Source organism: Ochotona curzoniae, unplaced genomic scaffold, assembly GCF_017591425.1.
Source record: "Ochotona curzoniae isolate NIBS_2020 unplaced genomic scaffold, NIBS_Ocur_1.0 contig_64, whole genome shotgun sequence".
NCBI lineage: Eukaryota > Metazoa > Chordata > Mammalia > Lagomorpha > Ochotonidae > Ochotona > Ochotona curzoniae.
Window position 1 is genome coordinate 24,451,100 of NW_024466502.1, and position 18,654 is coordinate 24,469,753.

General features: G+C 40.7%; 1 protein-coding gene across 5 annotated transcripts in view; it reads left to right on the forward strand.

Moving 5' to 3' along the window:
• TBC1D4 (TBC1 domain family member 4) overlaps positions 1-18,654 on the forward strand; it is a 164,340-nt gene that overhangs the window by 74,817 nt on the left and 70,869 nt on the right. For all 5 annotated transcript variants that reach the window (XM_040991287.1, XM_040991288.1, XM_040991286.1 and 2 more), the window contains exons 2-5: positions 7,953-8,525; positions 9,723-9,812; positions 11,689-11,793; positions 17,381-17,513. In XM_040991287.1, coding sequence (XP_040847221.1) covers positions 7,953-8,525; positions 9,723-9,812; positions 11,689-11,793; positions 17,381-17,513 — 901 coding nt within the window. The remainder of the gene's footprint in view (positions 1-7,952; positions 8,526-9,722; positions 9,813-11,688; positions 11,794-17,380; positions 17,514-18,654) is intronic.

Sequence of the window (18,654 nt, forward strand, 5' to 3'; positions counted from 1 at the left end):
GGCCTTGGGACCCTGCCCTATGTGGGAGACCCAGAAACTCCTGGCTTCTGGTTTTGGATTGGCTCAGCTCTGACCACTGCGGTCACGTGGGAAATGAACCAGGGGACTTAAGATCTTTTTCTTTTTCTCTCTATAAACCTGATTTTCCAATAAAAGTAAGTAAATATATATATTTAAAAAGGGAAATTTGACTTAGATCCTGTCCCATGCTCACTCAGCATCCTCCCAGTGGCTTTTTGTTTCACAAGAGTGCAAGCTGGAGGCCTCGCATGTCCTGCCCTGACTGATAGTCGTTGCCAGTGTTCCCTCCACTTGCCTTGCCCCTTATCTCCTGTTCACTGGCATTCAGCCCACCATTTGCCCGCAGTACCCGAGCATGCAAGGCCAGTTGTGCTTCAAGGCCGCTGGGCCTGATGTCCCCTACATGCAGTGTGCTCACTCAGACATTCCCTGGGCTCATGTCCTTGTTGACTTCTGCTTTTTCTCAGATGTTGTCTAACTCACAGGGATTTCTTTTTCCCAGATGGCAACTTTCCCCCCTGCAAATGTGCCCCTTTCTGGATTATTTTTCTTCTTGCAAACTTTCATTGTCTAAAACTTTACCCTTAACTTCTCTCATCTTGGTTATTATCTTATTCTCCTTTATTCCCCTGCCTTCCCTGAATTTAAACTTCATAATGGGAGGGAGTTTTATTTTGCTACAGCTTTTCTCTTCTGTTACCACCTCCTGACACAACACAACCAGGATATTTTTTCAGTTAAATGAAACACTGTTGAATTCTTTTACTGTCCTGGCACAGTATCAGGCACATTTGCATGTTTAATTTTACTTTCCCAGCTTAATTTTGATATGTGCATTGTGATTCCCATTCTTGTAGGTGACAATTCTGAGCTTGTGAGGGATATGTTGGCTCCTTGTAGGCAATAGAGGGATAGAAGGGAAGCTCTACACTGAGGCTCCCAACTGCTGGTATTTACATATATATTTTAAAGATTTTTAAAAAATTTTCACTGAAAGGCATATCTACAGGGAGAAGGAGAGAGAGAGAGAAATATCTTTACACTGGTTCACTCCCCAACTTGCCACTGATGGCTGGAGCTGAGCTGATCTGAAGCCGAGAGCCAGGAGCCAGGAGCTTCATCTGGTCTCTCATTTGGGCACATGGTCCCAAGGCTTTGGGCCATCCTTGGCTACTTTCCCAGGCCACAAACAGGGAGCTGGATGGGAAATGGAGCAACCATGAACTGGCTTCCATATGGAATCCTGGCACTTGCAAGGGGTCAGTGTTAGCCATTTGAGCAAATGTGCTGGGCCCTGATACATACATTTCTAACGTCCCACGTGGTATAGACTTCTGCCTTTGTTAAATAACGATTAAGGGTGGGGCCGGGGCAGATGTTTGGTCCAGTGCCTAGGCTGCACTTGGGCTGACCACATCCTACACTGGAGTTCCTGGTTTGAGTGTGCTGCTCTGGTTTTAGCATACAGCTTCCCGCTGTTGTGGACCTTAGAAAGCACCAGGTGATGGCTCAGGTGTTTAGTCTGCCACTTGGGTGGAAGAGTGGGATTTCTAGGCTCTTTGTTTTGACCTGGCCCAACCCTGGTGGTTACCAGCATTTGGGGAAGTTAACTGAAGATCTCTCTCTCTCTCTCTCTCTCTCTCTCTCTCTCTCTCTTTCTGTGTATCTCTTTCCTGCTATCTCTTTGCCCTTCCAATCCAAAGCAAGTCACGATTTTGCTTTTGAGAGGGAGTTTGAAGGTTCCTGCCTTTTCTTGCTCCTTCACACCCACCTTTCTAGCACCTACTCCATCTATTTTCTTACTAAATGCAGCCACTTCTCAGGGAATTCCTGATACCTCTGAAATATTCTCTGAAATCCCACAGTCTAACAGATTTCTTCATGTGTTTTTTTTTTTTTTTTGTCTGATCACTTCTGGAAATTTGCAGCAGTCACAGGATAAAAAGACACAAGTCCTGTCCTCCGTGGAAGGAATTTTGCCACATGATCAGGGAGACTCGCATAAGGGCGTTCTAGTTAAAAAAGAGCTTGACTTCAAATAGATTTGGGGTTGCAGGCAAAGAGATCTGAGAACTAAAGCCTGGGCTGAGAGGAAACTGTCCTTGGCTCAGAGCCCAAGGATCAAAAGCACAACTGCTTGTCTGGCTCTGGTTTAAGTCACAGAAGTACTGTGCTCTGCTTTCTTTGGCCACCAATAGTTCAGGCTCTTTAATCGCATCATTTTCCTCCTTACTAGTTTAACTTTTGATGTGAACCATTTGTTTCCACTGCTGTGAAGCACGATAGTGGGTATCACTGATCACTGAGGGAAGTCCTTTAGTTTTATAGTGCCGTGGTTTCAGTGGGTATCACTGATCACTGAGGGAAGTCCTTTAGTTTTATAGTGCCGTGGTTTCAGATTTTTGTTTCTTTGAGAGATAGGCAGGTGGGGAGACACACACACACACACACACACACACACACACACACACACACACACACACACACACACACACACACACACACACACACACACACACACACATACACACACACACACACACACACACACACACACACACGGAGAGATTCCCCACCTACTGCTTCATTCTCCAGGCCAAAGCCACGTCCTCAGCCCGGGTCTCTGGCATGGATGCGAATCTCCCCGGGTGCCCACATGGGTGCCACCTCCCAAAGTGCACATTAGCAGGAAATTAGAATCAACCCTGTTTGCGAGTTTCAAAATCATTGTATTTTAAATTCTACACTATTTTGAATCTAGAACTAGGCAAAATCAGATTTCATTTTATTGTGAGGAAACTTTAAAATAAAGCTTAGGTATTTTAACCAAATGCAAAAAATCTGTAGAGTACTTTACGGTAACAGTTCAAATGACAGGAAACTGGGATTTGGAAGGAGTTAGGAATCGTAGGTTCTCTGGAATATAAATGATTGCTCCATGGTGTGTAGACACCTTCCCATCATTTTCCACTTTTGGAAGAGGAATTTTTTTTTTTAAAGTCAAATGGAAGTAACATTCAGTGACCAAAAATGATCATCATGTTAAACTAGTGACCTTTTTCATGCCACTAGATTCTTACTGTTTCCTCCAGGTTTCTTGAACAGTGTGTAAACTAATGTTAATCATTTCTTAAGCAAAGTAGAATTAGAAAGGGACTCTCACCTCACCCGAAGACTTGGGTCACTGCCAAAACCTGTATGTTTCTTTTCTGTACCGTCCCTGAATTTTTATTCCTTCTTACTGGGCACGTGTTTTTCTTTTTCTTTTTTTTTTTTTCAGTTTAGTGGATATGTTTCCTAGTGCTTTGCTTCTATTTTTATTTTTTTGCACTTGAATGAGTCTGTGCTCTTTAAAATTATTATACAAAGATTAATAAGAAGTCAGGCAGTTAAGCTCCTGTTATATAAGAATTGACCTACTTATTTTTCTAAAAACAGGAAACTTATGCATGTATTCTTTGTATACCTTTTTAATGTTTAATGAAGTCCATCTGTGTATCATTGGATCTTAAGAGGAGGAAGAATGATACGCTCTGGGTGAGACACTTGTGATTGTTTGAATAGCATCATCGAAAGGACTGTTGATTTTTAAAGAGAACTGGAACTTTGGCTTCTGAGTCCTGACCAATCTGTGCATTTCCTGGTTGCAGGCATGTTCAGGAAATACTTAACTCCCGAAGCCCTAACGGCTACTTGTAGGAAGTTTTATAATTGGCTGCTGGCTGATAAAGGCTCCTTACCAAATACAGTAATTGTTGCTGCCTTATTTAAAGAGAAGGAGAAAACTTCCTAAGTGTGGTGAAGGGCGAATGCAGAGCTGGGACAGACGGCATCCACTTGGCAGAGTCGGAGCTCTTGGGGTCAGCTGCAGGTTTCCACTGGCTTTCCCATCCAAGGTATCTGTCTTTAGTGCTCTTTGCTATCTGGACTTTTTCTGTGTTTGCAAAGGCCTGTAAACATCAGTGTGTAGTAGCTGTGGAGTTTATTTTCCTTGGAAGTCAGGTGAAACATAAATTGTTAAAATAGTAATGATTTCTTGGAATGTGTGATTATTAGTAGTCAGGGACAACATCAGAATATGAAGGTGGTGATTCTTTGGTGTGTAGGGTGAGCAGTTGTTTTCATATCTGAGTTTTGATACTTGGCTCTAAATTGTTTTGTTGTTACCTGAAAGTGTAACAGCAACAAGCCAGCTATAGGTGGCACTGTGATTTTTCTGAATGTCATGAAATGCTTGTGACAACTCCTGTTGATTTTATTGTTTATTGGATTATTGTGTGTTACTGAAAAGTAATAGTATGAATAATTTTGCCAGTTTATGTGATTTCTAGTTTAATAATTAAGATGATTTTCCCTTTTCTGAGTATGCGTTAACTTATACCTACATTGGCATTGATCTAAACATAAATTCACAGAATTTGGATCTAGATGGGACCTTACTGACTATCCTGGTTTCCTTTCATTTGCTGTGTAGTAAACTCTCTCCTTCACAGTTAAGACATCCACCAAAGGAACTGAGCAAATGATTGGCAGAGCTTGTGGGTAGAATACACCTAATAGTTAGTTCTTGGTGGGGTGGGATCTTTTTCACAGCTTCTGACAGATTCCTTATGTAACTGCTTCAGAAAGGATTTCATGGTTCTCAGATACTCATTTTGCCACTATGGAAGTTGTATCTGTCCCTTCGGGTGTGGGCTGCATGTGTGTGATGCTAAGCTATAGATACAGTGTCTTTCAGGTAAGGATAAGCCAAAGCAAAGCTACGTATTATAGGTGTGCAGCCCAGGTGCTCTAAAATGTTAGTTGGTCATAATCTGAAGAGAAGGTAACTAGAAGCTGTTAGGTGCTATAAAATTAACTCTTCAAAACTATCGGAAAATGAAATTACCCACTTGATAACAAGCTTTACTTGTGTAAATTCAGCAGTTTACTGAATTACAGTAAGGTATCCGACTTTCACTTGTGCTTGCAGGGACCAGAGAAATTCAGCCACTTACCTGCTTTTACTTCTGAGTTTTCAGTATGACAGTAGAAAAAAAGGACAAGCCAATAATTCAGAGGACTTGATACAATTAATGCTGAATTAACTTTATTTGCAGTCTGACTTGTAGAATAAAACTAGCACTATATTAAAATCATTTTAATATTGTACCAAGATAAGAAATTTTACATATCAAATAATCCTTCGATAATATTTCTTGTTCTGTACTCTATAGAGAGAGGTATTTTTGGAAATTGGGATTTCTTGGAATAAAACTCAGATGATAAATGTTTAATAGAATACAGCTGATGAGGAGAAAGAACATTCTCTTAAAGGACTTTGTACAACGTGTTGGAATCATTTTTTGCTTTTGTGAGACTGTATGTCCACTCTCCTTGGTTTTCGCCCCAGCCAAGTGGAAAGTGTCCCGTATTATAGGCAAGAAGAAAATGACACAGGTAGCTAGTCACGTGTTGGTATTAACAAGGGACTTCATCCTTGAGACAGGTCATGTTCAGAGTGTGTCACTGTAACTATAGTATGTGAACTTGACTTTTCATCGGAAATAGACTGGCACAGAGGGATTCTGATGACTTTTATAACTGCGTGCTGTAGAAGTATATCCCAAATAATTACACAGGAGAAGAAATTCTAGACCTTGTAGGTGCTAGAAGGTTTAAAGATAAGCATGTCTGATTATGGAACACTTCAAAGCATGCAGTTTTTATTTATGCGTAGGAAACTTCACCAGAAGAGTAAAATCCCAATAGCAGTTACGGTAGAAAACTTACAGGTGAGGCTGGGCGTAGCACAACAATGTGAAAGCATGATAAGACAAATGAGTAAATACGAAATGGTAATGAGACAACGGAGTCTGGGCTAAGGCTGTTGGTGTTGAACCGTATCTATCAGGGTGGGATTCGTTTGGAGGTAGAATTCCTTTGGTGATGAGAATGCATCCCTTCCTTCTGGCACATGGAGAGCACCTTTCGCTTGGGAGTTGAATCTCCTTCATTCAGGAAGCAAAAGAAAGATCAAAGTGCCCTTTTGGAATCTGATTTTTCTAAGCATTTTTAGCTCAAGTCAGTCGATATGTTAACATTTGTTAATACTCTTAAGAATGTTTGGGGTGTAGTATTTTGATTCTGTAAAGTAATATGACTGAAGTTTTAAAGGATAATTTTGGTTTTTGAGAATAGGTTGGAAGGAACAAGGGAACCCAATAAGAGGCTATTGAAGTAAACTATAGATGATGGAGAATAAGCAATCTGTTTCATGAATGCACTGAATTGTTAAAACTTTAAAAAATAGGGCCCAGCACTGTGGCCTAGCGGCTAAAGTCCTCACCTTGAACATGCTGGGATGCCATGTGGGCGCCGGTTCTAATCCTGACAGCTCCACTTCCCATCCAGCTCCCTGCTTGTGGCCTGGGAAAGCAGTTGAGGACAGCCCAAAGCCTTGGGACTCTGCACCCGCGTGGGAGACCCGGAAGAGGTTCGTGGTTCCCGGCTTCGGATTGATGCAGCATCAGCCGTTGCACTCACTTGGGGAGTGAATCATCGGATGGAAGATCTTCCTGTCTATCTCTCCTTCTCTCTGTATATCTGACTTTGTAATAAAAATGAATACATCTTTAAAAAGATATTTTAAAAAACCTTAAAAAATATAGTTTATATATTTTTGCTGGAAAGGCAGGTCAGGTTTACAGAATGAGACATGAAGATCTTACATTTGCTAGTTTGTTTTCCAAGTGGTCGTACTGCTGGAGCTGAGCTGATCTGAAGACAGGAGCCAGGAGCTTCTTATGGGTCTCCCACATGGGTGCAGGGTTCCAAGGCCTTGGATCATTGTCTATTGCTTTCCCAGGCCATAAACAGGGAGCTGGAAGGGAAGTGGTGCTGCCAGAACACGGTCTGTTGCCTGGAGGGGATCCTGGTGCTTGCAAGGCAAGGATTTAGCCACTGAGCCATTGTGCTGGTCGCAAATGTACTACATTTGGTTCATTCGCTTGTTGATGGATATTGGTTTGGGTCCAGTTTTAGAGGATAATGATCTAAGGTGCTCAGAGTTTCACGTTCATTTTTCCAGTCCTTAAGATAATTCTTTTGGGTTCTGAGCAATGGCCGGATTTCTGAAGGTGTTGTGTGTGGTGCCTGAGAGTCCCCGTACCATTACTTTGCTGCCCTCGGTCTTGTTGCTGGCCATCATGGATGTGAGCTTATGGCGATTCCAGTTTGCATTGTCCCTGAGGGCTAAGGCTGATGAGGGGTGTCTGAGTTTTCATTGCCTCACCAGAAAATTGATACTATTCCCATTATTGGAACTTTGGTTTCTTTCAGCTGAGATTTAGTTAGTGTTCTAAAGATTGAAAGGCAAGTTACAGAGGGAAATGGGAGAGACTGAGATGTTCCATCTACTGTTTCAATCCCCATATGGCCCAATTGCCAACACTGGGCCAGGCTAAAATCAGAAGCCAGAGCTTCATCTAGGTCCCCCATGTGGGTGGCAGGGGCCCACACACTTAGGCCATCATCTCTGGCTTTTCCCAGGCCATTAATTGAGAGTTAAATGAGAAGTAGAGCAGCTGCAATATACTATGGGTTGTTGCCATCTCAGGTAGTGGCTTTGGCCGCTGTTAACACTCTTAAAAGCAATCAAAATTACATGATAGCTTATTAAAACAGGCAGTGGCTTGTTGACTCTCACAGTTTTGCAGAGATACATTTATTTAAAATGGACAAACATATTACTGTTAATTTTCATTGATTTTTAAAATTTGACCTTGATGTTTTGTTAGTATCAATCAGTGATCTACATTGTGTGGGGTCTGTTTCTTCTCTATTCTGTCATGTAGAATGAAAATTCATTCCTGTGATGATAATAGGTCTAGGTAAGCTTAAATGATCTCTAAACAGTCCAGCTAAAATGAGGGTTCTCACCTTTTCCCCAGGTCCCTGATGTTATCAGCAGTATAAGGCAATTATCCAAAGCCGCCATGAAGGAGGATGCCAAACCCAGCAAGGACAATGAAGATGCCTTTTACAACTCTCAGAAGTTTGAGGTCCTGTACTGTGGGAAGGTGATTGTGACCCACAAGAAGGCACCATCCAGTCTCATTGATGACTGCATCGAAAAGTTCAGCCTGCATGAGCAGCAGCGCCTGAGGCTACAGGCTGACCCCAGCCAGGACCTGGTAGCTCCAGAGGCCGAAGTGCCCCGGGTCCCCAGAGACACCCTGCAAGAGGAAGCTGAAGATGACATGGACACCCACCCTGGACTGCCCGCTGCACCCAGTCAGCCTACACAGCCCAGCTCTCGGCTTTGCTTCCCTGAGCGGATTTTGGAAGATTCTGGCTTCGACGAACAGCAGGAGTTTCGGTCTCGATGCAGTAGTGTTACCGGAGTCCTGCAAAAGAAAGTTCATGAGAGCAGCCAAATAGCACAGCCGCGCAGGAGGCATGCAAGTGCGCCCAGCCATGTGCAGCCCTCGGATTCCCAGAAAAACAGAACGATGCTGTTCCAGGTAGGGCTGACAGTGCCAGTGGAGACTGTGTAAGAAGGGGCCAGACAGCAACTGGGTGTCCAGCTCCTCTTACTGCTGCTTCATTTGATGTGTCCACAGGGTTCAGGACGAGCAGAGTTCATTGTCTCACTTTGCTGTGGTCCACCCTCTGAAAAACAAAACAAAAGGCATGGCGGCAGCGCACATCAAGTAGAGAAGGGACAAGGGGGCAAACACAGCAGGACAGGAGAGGAGAAAGAGGAAGTTGGAAAGACACAAAACCCCATGATGAAGGCATTCTGCTTGATCCCTGTGGCCACCTTTCCCTTCTGCTTGATTACCTCCGATAAAGACTTTAAACAGAATCATAGAGGACCAAATTTGTGCAGACGGGTAGATGTGCATCTTATAGATGTGGTTTGGCATAGGGAAAAGAGAAGATTTTTTTTTTTCTAGAGAGGAATCAAAAAGTCTAGAGACTCACAGATGTATTTTCAGAATAGAACACACCAGTTTACACATAGCAGAGAAGCTTGAAGACACAGCTTTGACCTGATGTTTTTCTTGGGAAAAAAAAGGTGCTATTTTGAAGAAGATCTGCTAAGGAAATTTCGAAACATACCTTGACAGACAATCCCAGTGTATAGTGGTTTTTTTTTTTTAAGAAGTTTATATATATATTTTTAGCTTTAGTAATGTAATAAAAGCATCTGTAGTCTTTTCCTTAATATGTTAACTAAAATTTTCCCCTAAGGCCATCAATTTTCTTCTTTTTCTTAACAGTTCTCAGTTCTTGCTAGTAATATTTCTGAATGTCTTTTTTTTTAAATCCCACTGATTAGCCCAATTGAACATGTCATCTTGTAGATCATTTGGAAGCAAGTATAGATAGAAATAATTGATACTTTCAGACATTAAGGAGTAATGCAAGTTTGCCTAGTTTTTGGAAAGACAATTATTTCTAATGTGAAAAGGTTTTTTTTATAGCTTACCATTTAAGGCCAATTTAATTCCCATTATTTTTTGATAAGGGGAAAAAATGTTTTGCGGCAAGTTAAGGTTGGGGTTAAAACATTGATTGTTTGGATGTTGGTGAGTATGAAATGGGTGTGTTTGGTATACTGTATTTGAATATTTCTTAGTCATTAAAATATTTAAGTGTAGAGCACATATTGGGTTTTGTGAATTGGAACTAATTTCATTGCTTTTATCTTTAAGGTTGGACGATTTGAGATTAACCTTATCAGTCCAGACACTAAATCAGTTGTTCTAGAAAAGAATTTTAAAGACATCTCTTCTTGTTCTCAGGTATGTAGCAAACATGCTATTTGGAGAAATCAGTTCAATTGTGTTTCATGACTAACCATGAAATGACTAGGCTCAAGCCACTAACATGTTCACCTTATTAATTTTTTCTTTTTTAAGGTAAGTAGTTTTTATCCAGGTGCCTATGTGTTTGTACCAGTAGCAACATTAATCAGCTTCGTCCGTGCAACATCACTTCATCAGATCCCTCCATTGGTGGGAATTTTGTGTGTGGGGTTCTGTTGAAAATACCTTCACAGTTGATGTTCTCAGAACATTGTACACTGGAATGGGGGAGTGTTACTGAGCCATGCTTGCTCTTAGTGGGAATGAAAGGGGGGCTAGTGCTTTCAACTAAAATTAATGGAAAATTTGAAGCACATTTTGATGTTTTAATGTATAATCTATCTATATATATTTAAATCTTTGTAAAATAACTGGGTCTCCCACGCGGGTGCAGGGTCCCAAAGCTTTGGGCTGTCCTCTACTGCTTTCCCAGGCCACAGGCAGGGAGCTGGAAGGGAAGCGGGGGCCGCCGGGATAGAACTGGCGCCCATATGGGATCCCGGGCATGCAAGGCGAGGACCTTAACCACTTGTGCCACTGCGCCGAGCCCATCACTACTTTTTATTATGAGAAATGGAGCCTCAGAGATAACTCTAGAATAATCCCAGCAAAATATCTCATACTTAGTAAATCAGTTGAACCAAGACTTAAGCACATATCCATGTGACTCTAAGGACTGTTTTTCCTTTTCACTTACATTGAGGGGATTTCAGGGACAGCTGTGAAATTCTTAGCTACCTGGCTTTTCAAATAAAATATGTCCTATTAAAATAGTAATGTATTCTCTACTTATTGATGCATGTGTATTCAAACTGATGAGACTTATGTTTCTAATAAATATTACTGAGTTTATCTTGCCTGGAAAGCACACTGATGCATGAATGTGGACCAACACTTGAAATCATTTCAACATCTATCAGTTTTGAACAGTATGGCTCCTTGGCTATTTAGAAGTAGATAAATATGCTGGTATTTTCAAGCATACTTTAGGTGATTGCATGCCATTTAATTCTAGTATTGTCAGGTGTACTTCTTAGATTCTTAGCTCCCTCATAGAAAAGAATAGGGTTTATGGTTAATCATTTGACCAAGAAGTCAGTAACTTCAAAACTGCATTCCTTGTTAGCATAGAGTTGCGGTTTTATTTTACGATGCCATGGCTCTTGCCATACCTGTTTTTCCTCCTGTGGCCCTGAGTCACAGAGTGTTCCTCAGAAACAAAACAATCTTAGCTGTTCTCACCCTTCATTTGTGTATCATCAGGCCATCATGTGGGTTTGCTGTGATGTCAAGTTGCCTGTCAGTGTGAAGGACAGATTCATGAAACTGACAGAGTGTAGAACTGATGGTTCCAATACTGTTATTAAAAGGACAGACTCAGGCCCAGCACTGTGGCCTAGCGGCTAAAGTCCTCACCTTGAACACACTGGGATCCCACATGGGCATTGGTTCTAATCCTGGCAGCCCTGCTTCCCATCCAGCTCCCTGCTTGTGCCCTGGAAAAGCAGTTGAGGGCAGCCCAAAGCCATGGGACCCTGCACTTGTGTGGCAGACGCGGAAGAGGTTCGTGGCTCCCGGCTTCGGATTGATACAGCACTGACAGTTGTGGTCACTTGGGAAGTGACCACACTTGGGATGGAAGATATTTCTTTCTGTCTCTCCTCCTCTGTGTGTGTGTGTGTGTGTGTGTGTGTATACACATATATATACATATATATATATGCACACATCTGACTCTGCAATAAAAATAAATCTTTTTTTAAAAAAGAGCAGATTGCCCTAAGCCCCAAATCGTGTTTTTCCTCCCATCTAGGGTATAAAGCACGTTGATCACTTTGGCTTTATCTGTCGGGAGTCTGTGGAACCGGGGCTGAGCCAGTATATCTGCTATGTGTTCCAGTGTGCCAGTGAATCTCTGGTAAGTGAACAAATGTATTGTTGATGCATTGTTGCCTACATCGTCTAGATGAAGCTTCAGAAGTGAGTCTCCTAGAAATGTCATTTTTCCATTTCAAAGCAACATAAGCAGTAGATACTCTAATTTTCATGGCCATGTTGAGTGCTAGAGGCTTTCTTATGTTTAACAAACCCAGTCATATTACCATGACTACTTTTAGAAGGGAGGAAAAGACTAAGAAAAGAAGAGCTGTTACTTTTCCCGCTGCTCAAGGAAGGCGAGAAGGCAGACTGTTGACTTCCTATTTTCTTAGTCACTGTAACATCTCCCACCCAGTCAAGAGTGCTTACAGCAACTGAGTGGAGAGCCACTCTTGCTTTGTTGGCCTTATCCTCAGTTTTTAACGGCTTTGTTCTTTGTGGTCTTATTTCATTTTATTTCCTTGGGACTTAATAGTATAGTTATTCTCCTTTGCATTATGGGAACACTGGAGTTTGAAAGAACATACACAAGGCAGGCTTGGAACTATACTTAGATGACTAAAAAATATTGATTTTTTTGTTTCCTATCCAAGTGTTGCTTTCTATCCCACTTGTGCTGTTTCCCTTTTAAACCAGTGTACCATCATCTTCAGAAATCCCATTCCCATTCTTTGAAGGACTTGCGTGTAATCCTTGCTGTAACATTTCTCCCAGGAAAACACATGCAATTTACACAGAGGCAAATAAGCCAGGCAGCACTGCTGTGGTTTCTTTCTGTGTGTTATGGTCATCTTGCCTCATTCTTGCTTTCCACACTTCCAGTGTGGCCAGTGACTTCGGTCTGGTGAGTGCTGTTCTCCTAGATTATTAAGCAGACCTGTGAAACATGCACGTGTTATATTGAGTTGACCGCTGTTCAATAAACTCAGGTTAGGACTTGAGGTCAACGTTTGAGGGTTTTGATTAAGTAAACGATAGTGGAAGGCAGGGATTGGAGGAACACCCAAGGAAAGAAAGAGAATGAGAGCCGAGGAGAGCCAATGATACAACCCTGGAATGTGCTGGCCCTACTGAGTTTGGTAGGATTGTGTGGCATTCTCTGCACTTAGGGCCTACTCCTCTGAAGTCTCTGCTACTAACACCTTCATTTTCCCCTCCCTTACCCCTCCTGCTAAGACTGAACTTTCTACCGTATTCCATATCCTGCCTTCTTCAAACCAATCATCTCTCTCTCTCTCTTTGTATATATATACAGATTTTAAATTTCTTACCATTTACTCAACTCTCCAGTTTAGAAAGCCCAATGCTTTTTCTTTCACCTTCTATATCTTGTTCACCAAATCCTATTGACTCCCAGAGGAACTGTTTTGCTTATCCATCTCCCCTCTTTTCTTTTTGCTGGCTGAATATTAACATTACTTTTCTTTATTTGGCTTCTCGTATTATTGGCCTAACTTCTCTCCCCACTGTTGCCCTTGTCTATGATGGTCTGTGCATTTTCTTCTTGATGTTAGGTTTGATTTCTCACTGCATTTCCTTATCAGCACCCAGCTAATGGCTCATGCTTAACAGACAGTCTAAATGGTTTACCAAGGAGTTTGAGCTGCTTCATTCCTCTTGTATGGTATGAACCCTCTTCTAGAAGGTGATGCCATCCATGCCTTTTATTTTGTGACAGTGTCCTCACAAGTGCTGTGGCAGCTCATGAGTTGCTCTCTGTGCTAAACCACAAGTATGATGGGTGGTTGGTATAGTAATGCTCTTGCTGTGATTTGCTGCTCCTCACTGTGGCTGATGCAGGCGTGGGACAGGCATGGGAATCCAGGATTTAAGGGAGTGGTTGAAGCTCTCTGAAGGCCCTTGGTGTCTCAGAAGTGGCACTTGAGTGGAGAGTGGCATGTCAGAGGAGGCCGGAATCAGGTTTGTGTCTTGTATGCTGTCAGGCCTCTGGGGTTCACGCTGTTCATCCATTTGGGTTTCTGGTATTACTGTAGTGGTTTGTTCTCATGTTCCCCTTCTTAATGCTTCATTGGCAGTAAAGCCAGACTGGCCTCTACCTCCTGTGATTGCTGCTCCCTTTCCTTCCAACTGTGGGTTTGATGGGCCCCAGCTTCCTTGTCTCATCCTTCCGAAGACAATCTGGTTACTGGCTTTCAGCAGCTGAGCCCTAGTTCCCAGATCCCTAATTGCTCCTGCAGACCAACATGACACACCAGCATGTGTCTGCTTAGTAAGAATGTCTTGAATTTAGTACATGCTTGAGAACTTTGTCTTGTGAATGACTGAAAGATTTTGTTAGTCTCTGTTGTAGGCTCTCATTTTCTAAGTCCTGATCAACTTCTAATCACTGGATAACTTGGACTGAAACAGAAGCTATGCAAAAACTAATTTCCAATCTCTTGTTACAGAGTTTGGTTTGTGTTCTTAGTTTTTTTTTGTTTTTTTTTTTTTGCCTGTATGCATGTAAAACGGATTTTGTAGAACTGGCGGTGACAGCAGAAGATCTGGGGGCATAATGCATTTTCCCCCAACAGGCTGTGTGACTAAGGCAACAGACTGGGCTGGCTGTGAATGCCTGCCTGTTCCTTGAAGCTGTATTGGATTTGAGTTTTGGCAGCATTGTCTTTAAGAACAGGCCCATGCTAGGATCTTTCAAATCCTGTTTACTCTGGTTTTATCTGAACTGAATCTTGAGGCATCAGAACTGCTTGTTGGAAGGAAGATTAAATGTAAATTTCCTGCCTAATAGAAGATGGCTCAAGCAGCTGATACATTGAACAAAAGAAAATAGTCACATATTATCAGTGCAAGTGCTGTTACAGTCCGTGTGGCTTGGCACTTAGGGAAGTATTACAAAACTCTGCATACCCACTTATCTTCTCTGAGCATCAAAGACATGTGATAGCATTTTCTTTTGCTACTCTGTAAGAATTGCTAGCAATTTCTAAACAATGTAGTATTCTTATGGTTACGCTGGGAGTTGCAGTGAAACTGTAACTGATTATTTTTCTTTTGGTTTTTCTTGAAATAATTGTAGCAAGATAGTTTAGTCTTGTTCAATCAATAATTGAAACTTAAAATTTGTTTATTTTCACTTTATATGAAAGGCAGATAGACTGACAGAGATCTTCTATCTGCTGATTGACTCTCCAAATGGCCTCAGCTGCTAAGGCTACAATGGATTGAAGCCAGGAGCCAAGGACTCAGTCCAAGTTCCCATGTGGGTGACAAGAACCCAAGAGGTTTAGCCCTCAGCTGCTGCCTCCCCGGGTGCGCATCAACAGGAAGCTGGGTTAGAAGCAGAGGGGCTGGGGCATGAGCCAGCACTCGGATGGGACATCCCAAGTGGCATCTTAAACACTGTTTCAAATGTCCACTCTGAGATTTTTAGGAAATATCATTTCTTTAACAATGTGCTTTCTTTAAAATTGGTTTGAGTAATTTGAAACAAGGTACTCAACTTTTTGCTACTTATACACCAAGTAATTTCCACAAAAGGGAAGTATAACCAAAAGGCTACTGAAAATTAAGAATTTGCATCGAGTTAAGAAAGAAATAAGCATGGAGTTCATTGGAAGTTTTAAGATATTGATAAGAGATTGGCCACAAAGGAGACCATTGACTTGTTTACATCAGATTAATATTTTTCATTGGAGAGTTTGAGAATTTAAATTACTCAGTCTGTACTACTTTTTGGTATCCTTACACATTTTGTAATTATTAGCCTTATTTTAAATATGAAATCTTAAGTTTAGCATATAAGTGCTTTTGGTTATTAACTTAAGTATGAACTGTCCCCTACTGTAGTAACTTAAGCTTTGTTCCATTTCATGATTCTTATTGGGAGTTTAATGTTCTGTGAGGCAATGCCAAGAACATTAACTTTTTTTGTTTGCATATGAGTGAGTTTTATTTGCACATTTCTTTGCTTTTGATGTGACCTGTGATTTTTTGGATATTGTATCTAGACTGAAATATTTAGACGACTCACAGTGTGCTAATTTAAACTTTTTGTTATGCTGATTCCAATTTAGAATTTATAGCCTGTTCAGAAAAAGAGTGGTAGATTAAAAAAAAAATTTTAATTTAGAAGCCAAAAAATGTTTTATTAATATTTGTGGCAGGAAGAAGCTGGTACCCATTTTTCAAGAATAACCTCCTGTTTCACTCTGGAAATAGAGAAAAAGACACTCAAAATATTCCCACTGGACACCTTTTTATAGGCAGTATTATTACTCAGCAATAATATGTAAGAAAACTATTTTAGTTACTAATCATTTTAGTAACATTTTCCATGTCTGAAATAAATGAAAAATAAAATAGAAATAAATGAGCATCTCTTAAATCATTTTGAATATATAACAAGACAAAAGAAATAAAATTGCAACAACATTAAATGTCTAATACTTATGTTTCCAAGTATTACAAATCTATATTCTTTAATTACAGTTTAAAATAATGTATTTTATGAATGATTTATCTCTTTTTATAAGACAATGTAAAATTATTCATGTCTTTTTCAGGCTGATAATATCATAAGATAAAATGATAATAGCTGTCTGTTTAGAGTATGATCTTTTAGTTGCGTTAGAAGAGCTAGGTTTCTGTTTATTCTAGGTTCCTCATAAACTGACAAAACAGAAGTAGATTAACTCTTTTAAATAAAAATGTACTTTAAAATCAGACCACAGTGGAAAAGAAGATAGAAAGTTAAAAAAAAAAAAGGCATCCCAAGCATAGTAAATGGATTTGAAAATCAAAGCTAGTTCACATGAAATCCTGAGTACCCAGCAGCTCTCCAGGGCAGCCTCTGAAATCGGATCTAAGTTCTACAATGTCTGTGAAAATGACACCTGGCATCGATGTTCTAAAACAGAAATTAGAAGATTGCTTTAACAGTGTGTATGTAAGCACTGTTTGTTGCTTTTAAATAGAAAGCTGAGTTCAGGTGCCTTGATCTGATGCGTGGGAGAGCAGGGAAGAAGCGAGCTGGCAGTTTGCAAGCTGCTGACTGAATCCTGAGTCTTAGTGGTTATCTCCACAGTTGGTGGAGGTCATTGTGTCACAATTATAAATGGAATGATAAGCCAGAAGCTGTAGAGCTAAGATCAACAACACTGCTAGGCTTTCCCCCTCCTTTTTAGATTAAGCTGATATTCTGCTCAGAAATTGACTTAAGCAGTGTTTTATTTTTATAATGATAGTGATCTAGCAGGATAAAGTAAATAGACACCTGTTAGCACAAGTGAATGTTGAACCTATTTTCTTGCCCCATGTGTGTGACAGACACAACTTCTGAAGGGGTCTCTATCTGATAAGCCAAACATTTAATTAAACAAAGACCTGATTTGCTAATGTTTTATGATACCATAACCTTTAGTGCAATTGGATATTACAGTCTAGTAAATAATCAGCACCATATTACATACATTGAAACGGTCTTATTTCACCTAGCTCTCAATTATGTGTGTATAACTTCAATACTTCATATTCTGTCTGCCAGCACTGTATCATCACAACCCTATTAATTTTGACTTAGTATGGACAATGGCTCCCATTGCTGTCAGGTTTTTCATGCTACCATGAAAGCACACTTTTGTAGACCTGAGTCTTGTTCCTTCTTGTAGGTCGATGAGGTCATGCTGACTCTGAAACAGGCTTTCAGTACTGCTGCTGCCCTGCAGAGCGCCAAGACTCAGATTAAACTGTGTGAGGCCTGTCCAATGCACTCTCTGCACAAGCTCTGTGAGAGGATCGAAGGTACAGTACAATGTGGCCTTGGCAGGAGAGGAGTTTGCTTTGGCACTGGGGAAATGAGAAAGTCCCTCCTCTCCCTGAATAGGTCTTTGTGTCTGTGTGAAGCAAGAACTCAGAGTCATTTCTCATGGCCAGTCAAATTTGAGTGTGCTGTCAGTCTCAGCTAGGTGCTTGACTTTCTTTCTCTCTTTTTTTCTTTTTCTGCTTGTTCTCTCTCTCTGTTGTTTTCCTTCTGACAGCAAACTCAAGGAAAAGATTTGTGTTTCCCACACTTCCTAAGACTGCTCTCTATTCAATGGGAACTGACCAAATATTTAGTGAATGAATGAAAAGCAAAGCCATCACAGAATGTTGTCCACTTTTTTTCATTCTTTTCCTCTCTCCCTCTTGACCATATCCTGTTTTCTGTGAAAGTTTAGAATTGTAATGAAACTCTCCTGGCTTGTGAGGGTCATTGGTGAATGATAGAGATGATAAAAATGACATCTTTAAAATGGATTTGCACTCTGAAATGGAGAATGGAGAGGGGGAGAGGGAGGGAGCCAACTTACTTTTCCTTCGTTCTCATTGTCTTTTTTTTTTTTTAACCAAAGATCAAGTTGCAAAATACTGCATAAATGAAGAAAGAGAATTAATTAAACACTGTTTAATGTCTGCCATGGACTAGGAAATAGGCTAACAACTGTGGATGCACAGATGATCGAGACATGGGCTATGCTTCTAGAAAGGTCACTGCCTGGAGTGGGAGACAGACTAGTGAGGAAGTAAATCCAGTTCAGTCAGATAGCAGAGAGGAATATACACTCTAGAAGAAAATAAGAGAATGATTTAGGGCTGACAGGTGTATGTACTGAATAGCCACACAACCTGTTGTCAAAGGCCATTTTGATGTCATAGTCATTTTTAATGTTTAGCATTTGCACAACACATTTTTATACATCAGAAGCGTTTTGTGAATGCTTAGTATGTAAGAAGTTTCTAAGGAATAGATAAAACAACCCAGTAGGAAATTGTACAAACCATTTAAAAAAATCCACAGACTTATCAGAAGAGAAAATTAAAAGGCCTGTATTAACAATGAGATGATAATGAACTTCACTGGAAATAAAAATGAAAGCAATCAGATCTCCATCTGATTAACTGC